Source organism: Apodemus sylvaticus, chromosome 4, assembly GCF_947179515.1.
Source record: "Apodemus sylvaticus chromosome 4, mApoSyl1.1, whole genome shotgun sequence".
Taxonomy (NCBI): Eukaryota; Metazoa; Chordata; class Mammalia; order Rodentia; family Muridae; genus Apodemus; species Apodemus sylvaticus.
Genome location: NC_067475.1, coordinates 99931680 through 99946108, shown reverse-complemented (window position 1 = coordinate 99946108; position 14429 = coordinate 99931680). Strand labels below are relative to the sequence as shown.

Genomic DNA, 14429 nt, shown 5'->3' with positions numbered 1-14429 from the left:
TCATTTTAAAGTGGAAATTTGTTTCACAAATCCTAATTCATACATTAGTTTCTTCTCAGAGCCCATAAGTCTCCAGCCTTTTACAGATGATGGTTTATTTACCATCTTAAGAGTCTGCAGTTGATGCCTTACTACACAGGCCTCGTCAGAGCTTGACAGTGGCCTTGCCCTCCCTCACCCATCCATTCCTTTCATTTATTTGACTCATCTCAGTGTACACACACACACACACACACATACACACACAGTTCATATATCAACAAGTGTCTCTGTAAATATGTTAGCCTGCATATACTTAACTGGGGCTGAAAAAATTATGCAATTAGCTCTTTTTTTTTAACCTCTTTGAGGTAGATACTATATTCAATAAAACGCACAAATCTTACTATCCACTCAGTGAAAGCTGACAAATGCATGTACCCATGTAAGCTGCTCCTGTAGCACATGCCGGAAAGTCTCCTGTGCTCCCTGCACATCAGTCCCTGTGCTCCCTGCTCATCAGTCCCTGTGCTCCCTGCTCATCAGTCCCTGTGCTCCCTGCTCATCAGTCCCTGTGCTCCCTGCATGTCAGTCCCTGTGCTCCCTGCTCCTCAGTCCCTGTGCTCCCTGCTCATCAGTCCCTGTGCTCCCTGCATGTCAGTCCCTGTGCTCCCTGCTCATCAGTCCCTGTGCTCCCTGCTCATCAGTCCCTGTGCTCCCTGCTCATCAGTCCCTGTGCTCCCTGCTCATCAGTCCCTGTGCTCCCTGCATGTCAGTCCCTGTGCTCCCTGCACGTCAGTCCCTGTGCTCCCTGCTCATCAGTCCCTGTGCTCCCTGCTCATCAGTCCCTGTGCTCCCTGCACGTCAGTTCCTGACCCACGTTTACTTCTGTTGACCTGTGAACGTGATGGGTTACTGCTGCCGTTACTATTCAGAGCAGTTCTCTGGGGCTGGAGAGGTGGCTCAGAAGAGCGTCTGCTGCTCTTCCAGAGGTCCTGGGTCCAGCCTCAGCACTCAGAGGCAGTACACAACCATTTGTAACTCCAGTCCCAAGGTATTTAACCCACTTCTGGCCTTCATGAGCACCACGTAAATGTGGTACACAGACATACATGTGAGCAGACACCTAGACACATAAAATAAAAAATAAATCTAAGAAAAAAACTAAACCCCAGCTCTGTATTGTGTTTCTCCTATTTGCCACAATGAGAAAAGAAAAGCTTTTTTTTCCTTGAGATTTAAAAACACAACTATTTTATAGTGGCATAAACACGTAGGTTAACTGAGAAACGCTCTAACTTTTCTTCCTTACACACATACCTTGGAGGAGGTTTAAGTGAAGCCACACTGATTTTGGTTTGGGCCTGCTTTGGCCCAGTCCGTATGAGTTGGTTTCTGCTGAGTCCTCCCGGACCTTTGTCTTAGGTGGTCCAGGCTTCTGTAAACTACAAATAGTAGACCTTTATTTCTGTCATTCTAGAAGCCGTTCAAGGCACTGCAGGTTCAGGGTCTAGTGAGGGCCTGCTTCCTGATTGATAGACAGCTCAGTTCTCACTGTAGCCTTTGTAAGGCAGCTGCCCGGAGCCTCCTCTAAGAGGGCAATGAATCCTTGAGGTTCCTCCTCCTGACCTCCCAGCAGCCCCTCCTCCTCACGCTTCGCATTGGCCTAGAGACTACTCAGTTGATAGGAACTGGAAAATAGTGGTCCTCTCTTGGTTTTCTTTATTTTGATACTCTGTTTGTTGTTAGTGGGCATGTTACAGCATCCTTAGGCCCCAATATATAACTTCAAAGCAACAATTTTGGATTGAATAGTTTCTAGAAGTCCCATCTAAATATGATATATTGAAAGTTTAAAGTGTTGGGCGCTCTTTATTAAGATTTCTTTGTGTAGCCCAGGCTGTCCTCAAACATAATCCTCCCCCTCAGCTTACTAGAATGATGGATACAGAGCACAGTATCTGGTACTCAATTTAAGACTCAACTTCTTAAATTATGTGTGTGTGTGTGTATGTGTGTGTGTGTGTTTGTCAGTGGACAACTTAGCAGAGGCTGTTCTCTCTTACCTTTTTTGGGGGGAAGAGGGGGTTCAAGACAGGGTTTCTCTGTGTAGCCCTAGCTATCCTGGAGCTCACTCTGTAGACCAGGCTGGCCTCAAACTCAGAAATCCGCCTGCCTCTGCCTCCCAAGTGCTGGGATTACAGGCGTGCACCACCACGCCCGGCTTCTCTCTTCTCTTTATGTGGCTTCCAGGAATCAAATTGAGGTCAGGCTTGAGAGCGTCCACCCACTGAGACATCCCATTTGTCCTTCAAGTCAATGGTTTTAATGGGAAACAAAAAGATTAAAAAATAAGTTTAAAAAATAAGTGCTCAATAGATTATATTTAAAACAAAAACGTCATTATTTTTAGACAAAAATAACAAATATTAGTGTCCTTTGCTGAACTGCTTTAGCTTAAATGTTCTTCGGGCATCTGGTTTCTGTTTAAGCTTCTTTTTTTTATTTCTTTATCCTGTATTGGCCAATCATAGCGTACATCATAACATGAAGTCCTTTCTGGTGGGCAGTTATTCGGAGCGGCCTGCCTCACCTGTCCCTTTTTTGTCTTGTTTATACCTTTTGGGAGAGAAGGAGTGTTTTGACAGCATTTGGGATGCAAGTGTCAGAAATCTGTTCTGTCCAAAAACCACTTCCGAGTCACTCCCACTGTTTCTGCAACAGCAACTGTGAAAATAGGATAGTGTTTAGGAAAACAAACAAACAAACAAACAAAAAAAAAACCCCACACAGCACTTGATATATGTCTTCAAGAGCCTATGTAATGTATCCCAGAACAGAAAGCTCTGTGTGTGTGTGTGTGCGTGCGTGCGTGCGCGCCTGCCTGCCTGCCTGTTTGTCTGTCTGTCTGTTTTAGACTCCTTTCCACATCTTGGACTTGTAGATTCAGGAACCACAGTCGTGAGATCAAGCCTTTGGAGTGACATGCTCCGTCTCGGAGAGTGTGGGGATGCCGTGCGTGTGGGGCTACCGTTTATACCGCCTGCTTCCTCGCACTCCATAAAGATTTCTGCTCTGTGAGCACAGCACAGGAGGCTGGAGTTTGGGTGGGCTAAGTTTTTACTGTTTTGCTTTACGGTAGCATTTTGGTCTTCCTTCCATCTTAAGGTTAAGTAAACTTGTTCCTATCCCCGACTCCTGCCTTATTATCAAATGCTCCTTGTCCAACATGGCCGGCTCCCTCTGTACTAGAGGTTCTGCAGGCCACATGACCATAGTACCTCTTCCTAGACCCCACTGCACAAATTTAGGGAACACAGGGCTGGGCCTCTCTTACCACTTTTTATCCTCCTAATATGAGGTCTGAAATGGGTGCGCACATGGGTAAAACATAAAACTAAAATAGGATGTAGCTTAAAATGTCAGCCTTGGGAACTCTTTGTTTAAAGTAATGACGGTTTGAAGCCAGTCACGGTTTCTCTGAGGACCATTTCTGTCAACAAGGGCCAGAGAGATAGATAGTTCAGTGAGTCAGTGTGCTTGTCACCAAGGCTGATGACCTCAGTTTGAGCCTTGGGACCAACATGATGGATGGAAAAAACCAACCTGACTGCCACACACTTGCCAGGACACGAACACACTCACCTTATATAAAGACACAAAAGAAACGACAATGTGAATCGTTTCGGCCAAACAAGGAATATAAACAAGGACTTTTTATTGTTGTTCTCTTTAACTTTGTGTCATTTGGTTGAAGAATCTTTGCTCCCTCCTATGTCCTAGAGTGGCCCTTGCACTATCCAGAGACTGGCCCCCATTTTCTTCCAGAAACATACATGATTCAACCTGTATTTCATTGGATTATGATATACAGGTCCCAAGTTCTTCCCATGCATACTCTGAAGATAGTCTGTCCCAGAGATTGCCTGTGTTATGTTGGGGTGTCTGTACATTCAAGTCAAAGATTGGGTAATTTACACATGCAAGGCCCCACCTTTAAAAAAATTTTAGTTTTCATGTAATGAATAAGTAATAAACTTAACAACTTAATAAGTTTCTCCAAAAATTATAGAAATAATGATTGCATCATTTTTGTTTCACTAAAAAGAGTTAAGAAAAAATAAGTGAGGTATTTTTTTAAATTACAGAATAATACATATTTTAATGAAAGTCCCTCCTTTAGTCAGAAAGTTGACAAGATACTTTAAAAATGAAGCGTGAATACAAACCTTGCATGTATGTATTCAGAATGTTCCCTTTAGCACGTGGAAAGTTCCGAAAAGATCTTTAAGGCCTGGCTTTCAGAAGCACCAGCCAAGCAGCATTGGTGGGCAGGAAGGATTCTGCAGCAGATTAGGAATGTCCAACTGCAACATTGATTTGTGTCTGTCGCTCTCTCTCTCTCCCTCACTGGCCTTTTTCTCTATAATGAGTACTAGAATGTTTCCACATCAGTTAACTGCCTTCATAAAGCACCAGAAGGTCACACCAGCCCCAGACAGATCCTTTTCTTTGTGCCTATAATATAATTGGCTGATTGTGCGGGTGATGCGCCCGCCCCCTCCCCCAGGCCGGTCCCAGCTAGGCTCAGCAGCCTGCCTCCCGGTTCCAGAGGAGCAGAGCAGCTTGGAGGCTTCAGAGCCGAGCTCGCTCGCTCGCTCGGTGGCTGCGCGCTCCCCAGCACAGGCAGAGCCACTGCGCAGGTTACTCAGCGGAACAGCATCCATTTTAATCTGCGGGGAGCCCCTGCCTAACCAGGGCGTTCTCCCGCGCCTGTGGATGCTCGGCGCTTCCCCTGCACAGCCTCGCCCAGCAGTCCAGCTTTGGGGTCTGCGTCCTAGGATGTTCTGAGATGGTACATCAGGAGAACTGCTCGTACCAGGTAAGGTTGGGAAGCTTGATTCTGAGGCGCTTACCCTATGGGAGAGGCCTTCCTCTTCTAGGGCAGCAGGTTGCCTCTTGCTGGATTTTCAGGGGATTTTTGCCATCCTGGGCTCCACTCCCGGCCTTCATTGCATACAGTATCTGAATTCTAATGAGGCTTTCTGGGGACTAATGGGGCAGAAACGCTGCTTCTTTGGCCTTTAAAGCGTTTGTGGAATACATGGTGGTGATGCGTGCTCAAAACTGAAAAAAAATGTGATTATTGTTCATTGCATAAGAGCTCAATTAGAGTCCAGTTTTTAAGACTGTCTATGAGAAAATTATTTAAATTGAAAGTCCTAATTGACGATCTTACAATTTTTCATAAACCAGTCAGCAGGCATTTGGCATTTCAAGTTGCACTGACATATCTTTATGAACCTGTTTTTGCCAGTATGCTCTTTTAAATGGTCAGTAGATAAACATGACATACCGGTGTGAATTAAAAACTTCACATAGAAAAAATTCAATAACACACATTCATCTTTTAATGTACTAATTTGCTATCTGGGGTTAGGAATTCAACACTTTAGACAATTTCCCAAGCTCCCTTCCTGAGTGTTTCGTAACTCCTTCCTACAACTTGAGCTGTAGAGGCAACGCTATATACAGCAAGACTGTTCTCAGAGAAACTGCTCTATGCCGTGGCTGGCATAGCTGGTGCACATCCTGGGTGGCTGGTATGGGGATTTTACTCACCTGATGGAGTTTCTCAGAGACCAGCTTTCTAACCTAACAATGCCTCTTCCTTGTGAGAGGTAGGTTACCTGAGACAAGCAGGTGTTTCTCCGAGGGTCACATTTCACATTGTGAATGTCTGTGGGCGGAGTGGTGCATTTCACAAGACTCCAGGAAGGCAGCTGTTGCTAGCTAAGTAGAGTGTGCCTATTTGAAATATGCCTGTGTACTATTTTTGCGCTTCATAACAGGAATTTGATAATCACGGGCCTGGTTTTGTAGCATTTTCATTTTACAGGACATTAGTTCCACATATAGATCCTTAGGTCTCAAGATCTGTGTTTCACTGGCATTCGATCCGTGAGAAAGTCAGAGAGCTGAGAAGAGGCAGGAATATAGGGTGGGGTACGTCAGGAATCCATGGAGAGCCTCGTGTGTAGAGGGCTCAATAGGGTTGTAGAAGATTAAATTGGTGTCATAATTAAAATAGTTTTCTGTCTCTCTTCTCAGAGAAGCTCTGTAATTTATGTTGAAGGTGAGGTTACCACAGGTAGACTCCCTGTATTTTTTTTTTCACTAAGTCAAACACAAAGTCATTGTTTTTAGAAGGTGAAAAAAAAAATGGGCAGTATCAGCAGTTTCATCTGGAGAGGGAGGGGCCGTGCTAGCCAAATGTTTCTTCCAAAGGAAGACAGATGTGACTTGACAGGAACTGAGTATTTACCAGTGGCACTGTGTGCTTAATAGTTTTGAAGTCTTTATTGCTTATTTCCGCAGTAAAATCATGTGTGTGCGGGTTGTAATGATAGTTAATAGGTTGTGCATCACCAACGGGGGCATGTGCATGGGCTCTTCTGAAATACTTCCCTTCAGGGCTAGCTAACAAAAGCAGACATGTTAGCCAGCCCCGATGCCAAGTCTTAATCCCGCTTAGAACCCTTGCTTTTAGAACCCATCTGGCGTCACACACGATTGGGTTTAGGAAAAGTGATTTCTCTAAATCCTTAGCTTGATATGTCCCAAGTCACTGGTGCTGTCAACATTTTTTTCTTCCTCAGAAACTTGTCCCCCTTTTCCATCTGGGGCCTATTTGTATGTTAAAATGGCAGCGCAGAGCGGTTGTGGCATATTGCTTAGGTTTAGTGAGGCTTTTTGTTATTTTTTTAATTTTTTTCAAACCAGAATCTCACTATGTTATAAGACAGGCTTGGAACTCACAGATGTTACCCTGCCCCTCCCTCCCCGGTGCTGAGTGCCTGCCTGTGTGGCCAGTCCCAGCAGGTGAGCACCCTTAAGGGGATGTGGACTGGGATTTCTGGAGGACATTCATGGAGCCGCTATGAGTGGGGGGCTCAGACTCCAGTCTCCCGAATGCCGTGTGCATATTTTGGTGCACGCAGACAGATGTAGATGACTGTCATTGCTATCATCAGATGGCAACCGAGTCCTTCTTGGACTTACCCATCCCTGTCCTTATCTCTCATCACCCACAGTTAGTTTGCAACACAGTATCCAGAATAAGCTATTGAACTCAAAGTCTGGACGTGTGCCGCCTTCCCAAATTATCTTGAAAGTTTATCATCCCACTGAGAAGAACCCAGTTATTCACAGGACCTGGGCTTTACACCAGTGTCTCCCACCTCTGCATTCCCCCACCCCCCCATACCCCACCCCTCCATACCCCCACCTCCATTTCCACCTGGGGTCTTGCCTTTACTTCTCCGTTCAGTCCCCCTGGTCTACCTGGCACATGCCCCTCCATGCCCCACCACACCCCCCATAGGCTTGTCGCATTTACCACTGGGTACATAGTTGCACTAAAGCATGTTAGCCCTTCATGTGGAATTCTCGATGCACTGAGCAGCCCTACCCTACACCTCTTCTTTCTTCAGGCCTTTCCTGGGCTGCCACCTCTTTAGACATCTTCTCTGGACTTACTACTCCACAAGCCTCAAGTATTCCCACTTTTCATTAGAGTTCCCAAACTTGTTTTCATAGTAAGCATTTGCCACCGTCGGTGAGTACCGATCTCACCCCACCGTCTGTCTGTGTTCAGTTTCCATTACTGTATGAGAATGGCTTTTTCTCTAAGGCCTCCAGTACCACGCATGGGCAGATATGTCTGTCCACGAGAAAAGTCACTATATATCCTCTCCTCCTTCCCTCCGTGGACTTGCCCTGCTGAGAGGGATGCAGGCTACCCTCTTTCCCCTTATGTCTGTTTTCTCATCTCTGAAGTGGGGTTTTGCCTGTTGACACAGCATGACCATTGTCTGGTCCTCTGGCGGAAGTCAGCCATCGCTAACTTAGAGCCATCTTGCTCCTGCAACTGTTTCCTGCTCCATTGGTCATTGTGCTGCCCAGGAGCTTAGGTGTCTGGGTATCCTGTGCCCCAGGCAACCCGAGCCAAGGAAGAGTAGGCAGAGCAACTGTGCTGGGGAATGCTCTGTGATAGGTTTCAGGTCACCCTGCTTTTCTGATCTCCCTCCCCGGGGTTCACGGGACCCTCCAGCTCACTAAGATGGACGTTGTCACTTTCCGTCTTTACTCTGTTAAAAGCCAGAGCTGTCTGTCCACCTCCATTTCCCAGTCTTGGGCGGAAGCCAATCTCTTCTTCAAGCAGAGACTCTTGCCCACAGCTTCAGGCCTGGCAGCCTTCAAAAGGCCAAATTCTTCTAAACTGTTTCTGACGGACAGCTTAGAAATATTGTTAACTCGTAAGCACAAGTTTAGGTCAAGGGGGTCCACTGAGCTTAAAAACTCCCAAATGTTTTCTCTCTTCTCCTGCAGTGTTGTTTGGGGGTAGGTCCAGAATGGGAACAATGACAGGCTTTCATCCCTCCCTTGCTGTCGTTTAAATGACCAGCTCTGATCCAGATCACACCCCGGAATTCCTAGCTACTGTAGCCACTGTGGGAATGGACACACACACACACACACACACACTCACATGGAGAAGAGATAAAGGGCATGAGACTAGCTCGTACCCACCTCCCTCCCCAGCACACAGTCCCTTCTTCAAGCACAGTCAGGAATCTTTAATGCTTCTCCAGTCCCTTAGGATAGATTCCAGACCCTTTTGGGTTCAAGGCCTGGCAGGGATCCAAACCCGGGATGAAGCACTCCTCCCTCCCTCCCTCCCCCACTCCAGATCGCATGCTGCCCCCACCCTTTGTCCCTGCCGTGCTGTCTCCAGCTGGGACTCCTTCCACCCACACACCACCTGCCCACACCTTTTGCCAGCTACTTTCAAGGCACAAATGCCACCACCTCCTCCTCACCACGAAATGTCTCCCCAGCACTCTTTCCACTCTGTGAGCGAGCGAGCGCCTCTTCACAAGGCTTTAGCATGGGTCTGTGGCACCCATTAGAGAAAGATGCCTGAAGATAAGACCCTTCTGTCAATTGTTAGAGCCTTACACCTAGATTATAGGTTTATTAAATGCTTGCTGGACCAAACTCCATTTCCTGCAGTTGGTATGCTCTGAGACCTGAGAGTCAGAGAGCAACTCAGATCTCTGCCTGCCAGCAGGGACTCAGCAAAGCTGACCCCGGCACTATAGGGACCAGCTACCCTGCTTCCGAGCCTCCATCACCAATGCTTCAAACATCCTCTATGCCAGAACAGGGACTCAGGGCAACACACAGTCGGTGTGTGATGGAGATGCCCAGCCTGGGAAATCCCTCTATGCCTGCTGATTTCACCCCAAGATGGTGCCATCGTGATGACACTTTTTCTTCCTTTTGGGGGTGGGGGGGGAGAACAAATGTATGCAATAGATGTATTTAACAAGGTATGCAATAAATGGAAATATCACACATCAAAATTAAGCAGACCCAAGGTTGACACTAGTTGCACTTCTTTCTATACAGCTAGAATTGGCATTCGGAACAGGACCTCTGAAGCTTCGCGCTATGTTATACTCATTTAATGCTAAATATATTTTATGCACCCATCCAAACAAAACCGTGGCAACTAGAACTAGAAAAACAGTTAGCTTTGTTTCTCCTGCATAAACCATGTCTGTTACCTGCATGAGGTCCACCATCCCTCATTATACTTACCTCTCCCAGCTTACCTCAGGGCTTCTGCTAAGTCGGCCATCATGGTCTATCTCCAGGGACTGCCAGACTTCGTTGAGGCAAGTACTCACCCACAAGCTGCCTTTCCAACCTACTCTTTTCTTTTTTTCTATTTTCCTCTCCCCATTTTTCCCCTTCTCTTTTTCCTCAGTCCACCTCCCTCCCTGCACCTCTTCTTAGGGCCAAACCCAGAGCCTCCTCAACATCAGGCAAGTATCTACCACTGAGCTGTATCATCTGCCTCCCTCCCCCCACCCCTGTCTTTTCTAGTTTTGACACAACAGTCCAATGGTCTTGGTGACTTAACCTTCTAAGTAGCTGAGATTACAGGTTTGCACTACCACGTCCACCTGATGCTTTTCTTAATAACATCACATCTTCTGAAATTGTTGGTTTGTTTATTTATTTATTTATTTTGCAAGATAGATGAGGGACAGGGTACACAATTTGTGGGAGCCAATTCTCTGTAGTACCTTGTGGGTTCCAGGTACCAAACTCAGGCTTGGTAGCAGATGTTTTTACCCACTGGGCATTCTCACTACCTCACACAGTTTGACTACAACACAGGAGGATAATTTCACTGCTTCACAGAACACTTAGTTTTCTGGAGCAAATGCTGTGGAAGTGTCATGCCCAGCTCACAAAACAAAAGATGCCCTATCTTGGTCTTGAAAGATCAAACTAGGGAGTGTATCAGTTTAACTAGTTCATCAAGATACCCTCAAATTCTCAGTAGAAAAAAGCAGTAAACAGCCTAGCAAGCCCAGATTCAGGTGGATCCTGGAATGGTGGACGGAAGCAAGGAAATCCATCTATCCCTGCTGACACCAGCCCCTTTCCTTCGCCCTTCCTGAGCAGGGGAGAACAAGGTATCAAATTGGAGTTTGCCCAAGAGTTCCAGGATAAGCCCGGGCTCATCTGCACAGGGTGGGGATGAGGAGGGGGGCGAACCACACCGTGTCAGGAGGAAAGGGAGCTTCAAGGCATTTTAATGCACTGTTTTGATACAGGCTTTTAAGTATAAGTTCAATTGTCTATTGGGCTATAGATTTTGCTTTCACTGTGAAGTTTTGATTTCACAGTACAGAGTCCTGAGAGTGTTCTAGCTTAATACTTTTGCCTGCTTAAAGAATAGCTGTGTTCTGTCTCTAACAGTAACAATTAAGAAAGTAATTCTGGGTGTAAATGTCTGTATGTTTGTCTTTAGCCAAGTTGTCTGAAAATCTAGTTCTGTGCTTTCTCACACAAAGAAGCGCAAGTGACAAGGGCTGAGTAGGTGAAAGATGATCGTTTAGGATTCAGCGTGAAGATCATCTGACACAGACAGGGAGTGAAGGGAACTCTTGTAGGGGATCAGTCTTCATGAGCCAGACTTCGTGATTTAAGGAAGTAAATATGTAAAGCCCATTTTAATCCACAGATGTCAAATGAAATGGTGCTGGTGATGGGAAAGGGAGAAATGGGACCCTCTGTGGTATATCCATGCACTGAAGCCTTGGAGATTTGAAACCCCACATTCAGTTTTACACATGTATCTGTATGTACATATAAATATAGACTCCTAGGTGACCAACCACAGCTTCACAAACACAAGAAACATTAATAGGCCTGTATGCCAACCAATTTTCATTATATATTTATATTCTCTATACCAGGGGAGTATCTCAAACTTTGATCTACACTGTATTGAAGCATCAGAAACTACTCAGCCTCCTGAAATAGAAAGTCATTTGACAAAATTGCTTGAGTTCAAAAGAAAGCAGCCATCAGGGAAGCCTGGTGGCAATCAGAGGGCCATTATGGAGTGGGACACAGAGAGAAAGGTAATGAGAGCATTAGGGATCTCCCCTGGAGGCTGGGCCAGGGGCTGGCAGAAGGAGGTGGAGGAGTTTCTGGGGCCCCGGATGTTAGCCTGGCAGGAGGATTTACAAATGTGGGATTCTTGGGCGTGGAAAAGCATTTGACTTGGAAGCATGTGAGCTTCCAAGCCTCACACCCCACCCCCACCCTCACCTCCACCCCCACCGCCAGTACTTCAGTGTTTTTAACCTACATTCTTAAAGTGCTGCAAATTTTCATGGATTTTTTTTCCCAGCTATACGAATGCCTTAATTGAAAAGCAAACCAAATTCAGATGAGCTTTACATAAAAGAAAAAAAAATGTTTGAAAGAGACTATAACGTTGAAGGAGGGAGGACGGATCAGAAGGCTGAAGGGTTAATGAAGATTAACTAGAGTTTCCACCTGTGAATGGGAGAGGCTTTTGACAATCCATAAGTGATTTCCCAGTAATGCGCTCAGGGTTCTCAGTCAATAATTTCCACCGATGGCTGCTAATGATCATTTAAAAGCATTAGATCACAGGAGAAATGCCTTGCCATTCAGAGCGTAGCTTAGCATCCTTGGATTTCAGGGTAGGGAGTGGTGCTTTCAACCTCAGATTCTGAGAGGCTATAAGCACATTTCTGAGAGAGAACATTAGTAGCTAGGCCTGTCTTCTTCCTGCATAGATCCTTTTAGGCCATTCTCTGCAGGAAGGACAGGCAGAATGGCATGGTCTTAGTGTCCATAGCTACTACAAAGCCTCCCACCACCGTGTGTTCACCACAGGCAAAGCAATGTTGCAGGCGCTGTGGGGCGAACAAGGCAACTGAGCACAAATCCCCGGTCCCCTAGCAAAAAAAAAAGGCCTAAAACAGTAACAGTTGTCAGAAAGAAGCTACTGTAGCTTGTGAGAGTTTCCTGATAAAGCAGAGGAGAAGGTAGTGAGGGCGGCAGGTGCCAGAGGTATGATTTAGAAAACCACCCAGCATATGACTGGGGATTGCTGCTAGATTTCTCTTCAACACATCCTAATTAAACAACAACAACAACAAACAAAAAACCCCACCTTTATCATGCTGTTTTTTTTATCATGGCTGTTTATTGCTTTTAGGGTCAGCCAGTAGGGGGCTCTAGCACGCCCATTTACAGAGTGGATGGACCACCAAGGCAGAAGACCTAGATTCAAATTCCTGCCTGACTATGGCAATTTGGGTAGCTAGGTACTTACTTAACATCCCTAGGAGCCCCGCCCCACCCCTGGGCTATAAAATGCGGCTGGAAATGATACATACTCTGCAAAATTATTGAAAGATAGAGGAAGCACGTGTAAGGTGCCTCGCCCCAGTGAAGCACACCTGTTATTTATATGGTTGCATGTAAGAGCTGCGCTTCCTTCGTCTCCACCATCTTCTCTGTTAGGTTAGGATACAGAGTAGCATTCAAGGTAGAAGCATCCTTTCAACCCCATAGCCTTGACCTTTGTGACTGCTTTGCATTGTGGTCACAGCCCTAGCCAACACTCAGTGGCCGCCATTGCCACACAATCCAGACAAACATTCCAGGATACACATCACACAGCGGAATGAGGGTCTAGGAGTCTGGACCAGAGTAAGACAGGGCCTTGCAAATGTATCCCCTGAGATGAAACTTGTCAGTGTGATACCCTACAAAAGGGCTATTCATCCCCTAGGGAATCAGAGAGGACTGGCTGTGGGGGGGGGGGAGGTAGGAGGTGGGCGGGGGATGGGGGATGGAATAAAAGGATAGAGATTTGGATCCGGGCTTCCAGAAGAAAATATTTGCCTGATAGAAACAGGACTACCATAAAGCCCCCCTCCCCCAAGCTGTGTTTATATCACAAGTCTAACACAAATTGAATTTAAAAATGTTTACAGAGGTAAACAGCTAAAGGTGAACCTGTAGAGTGGAGGTGGAGACGCGAAACAAGGTTCTGTTGAATGGCATTTTTCTTCAGATCTGTTCTTAACAATGCTGCAGTTATTTGGGAATGTGTACTGAGATTGATTGACTAGTACATTTGCAATTTTCAATGTGAGCATTTTGAAAGGTAAGGCCTGTTGTTAAGCGGAAGCTTGGCCTTTGAGTGCTTCTGCGGCTGGTTTTCCCTGCAAACTGTTGTTTTGAAGCAATAGCATTTTTTTTGTTTGTGGGAGTATTAATTTGATGTGTGTGAGTAGGCTTGAGTGTGTGCCCGTGAACTTCTGTTTGTCTGCTTATGTGAGCCAAACATCCTCCAGCTGTGGCCCTTCCCCTGGCTGCATGTAAAACCCATAAACAAACCCAGAAGCCATGGGAAAGAGCAAAGAGAGCAATAGAAAAGAAAGCGTGCTTCTGTGAAAAAGCCCGCCACTGGCTGAATCATAAAAGGAAACTTGATGGGTCCCTTTCTCTTGCCTGTATTTACAGGCCAAAGCCTTGCCGTGCTCCTAGGGGCAGGACAGGGTTTCTCTGGGCTGGAATCGGTCTCAGTCTTGGGCTTAGTGCTCACTCCAGACGACGAAACTTTTACATCTCATAAACGATTTGGAAAAATGAAGTGCTTCCCCCCCGTTGGTCACGGGCAAAAGAAAAATGGCAAACATCCGTCTTACGGGTCACCTTAAATGATAGTTCTCGTTCCGTGCAGGGCACCAGACTCAGCTCACAGTGAGACCTCTTGGGCTGCAAGTTTTTGTGTCTATTTTTATCCCACAGTCTACTGGTTTCGCAGGGCCTCACCGAACTCCAGATCACACTGGGCCCTGAACTGGGGTCGGGTCAGCTGGCCGGAGCTCACTGGCCCTCCTTTCCCTTTGTGGGAGCAGGAAAGGTGCTGTGGAGAAGAATCTGGGCCAGGCCATTCAGGGAAGGTGACAGCAGATGGTAGGCAGGCTGGACTCTCTCTCGACAAGCCGATTGTGAGGAGAGGAGTGTGCCTTACA

The 14429-nt window shown here is 46.3% G+C and overlaps 1 protein-coding gene across 5 annotated transcripts in view; it reads left to right on the top strand.

Annotated features, from left to right (window-relative positions):
• Schip1 (schwannomin interacting protein 1) overlaps positions 1-14429 on the top strand; it is a 126733-nt gene that overhangs the window by 72407 nt on the left and 39897 nt on the right. Inside the window, exon 1 of one of the 5 annotated variants that reach the window (XM_052180385.1) lies at positions 4573-4861. The exons of the other annotated variants lie outside the window; for them this stretch is intronic. Coding sequence (XP_052036345.1) covers positions 4832-4861 — 30 coding nt within the window. The 5' untranslated portion in view covers positions 4573-4831. Of the gene's footprint in view, positions 1-4572; positions 4862-14429 lie in introns of those variants that run through there. 5 annotated transcript variants of the gene reach the window in all.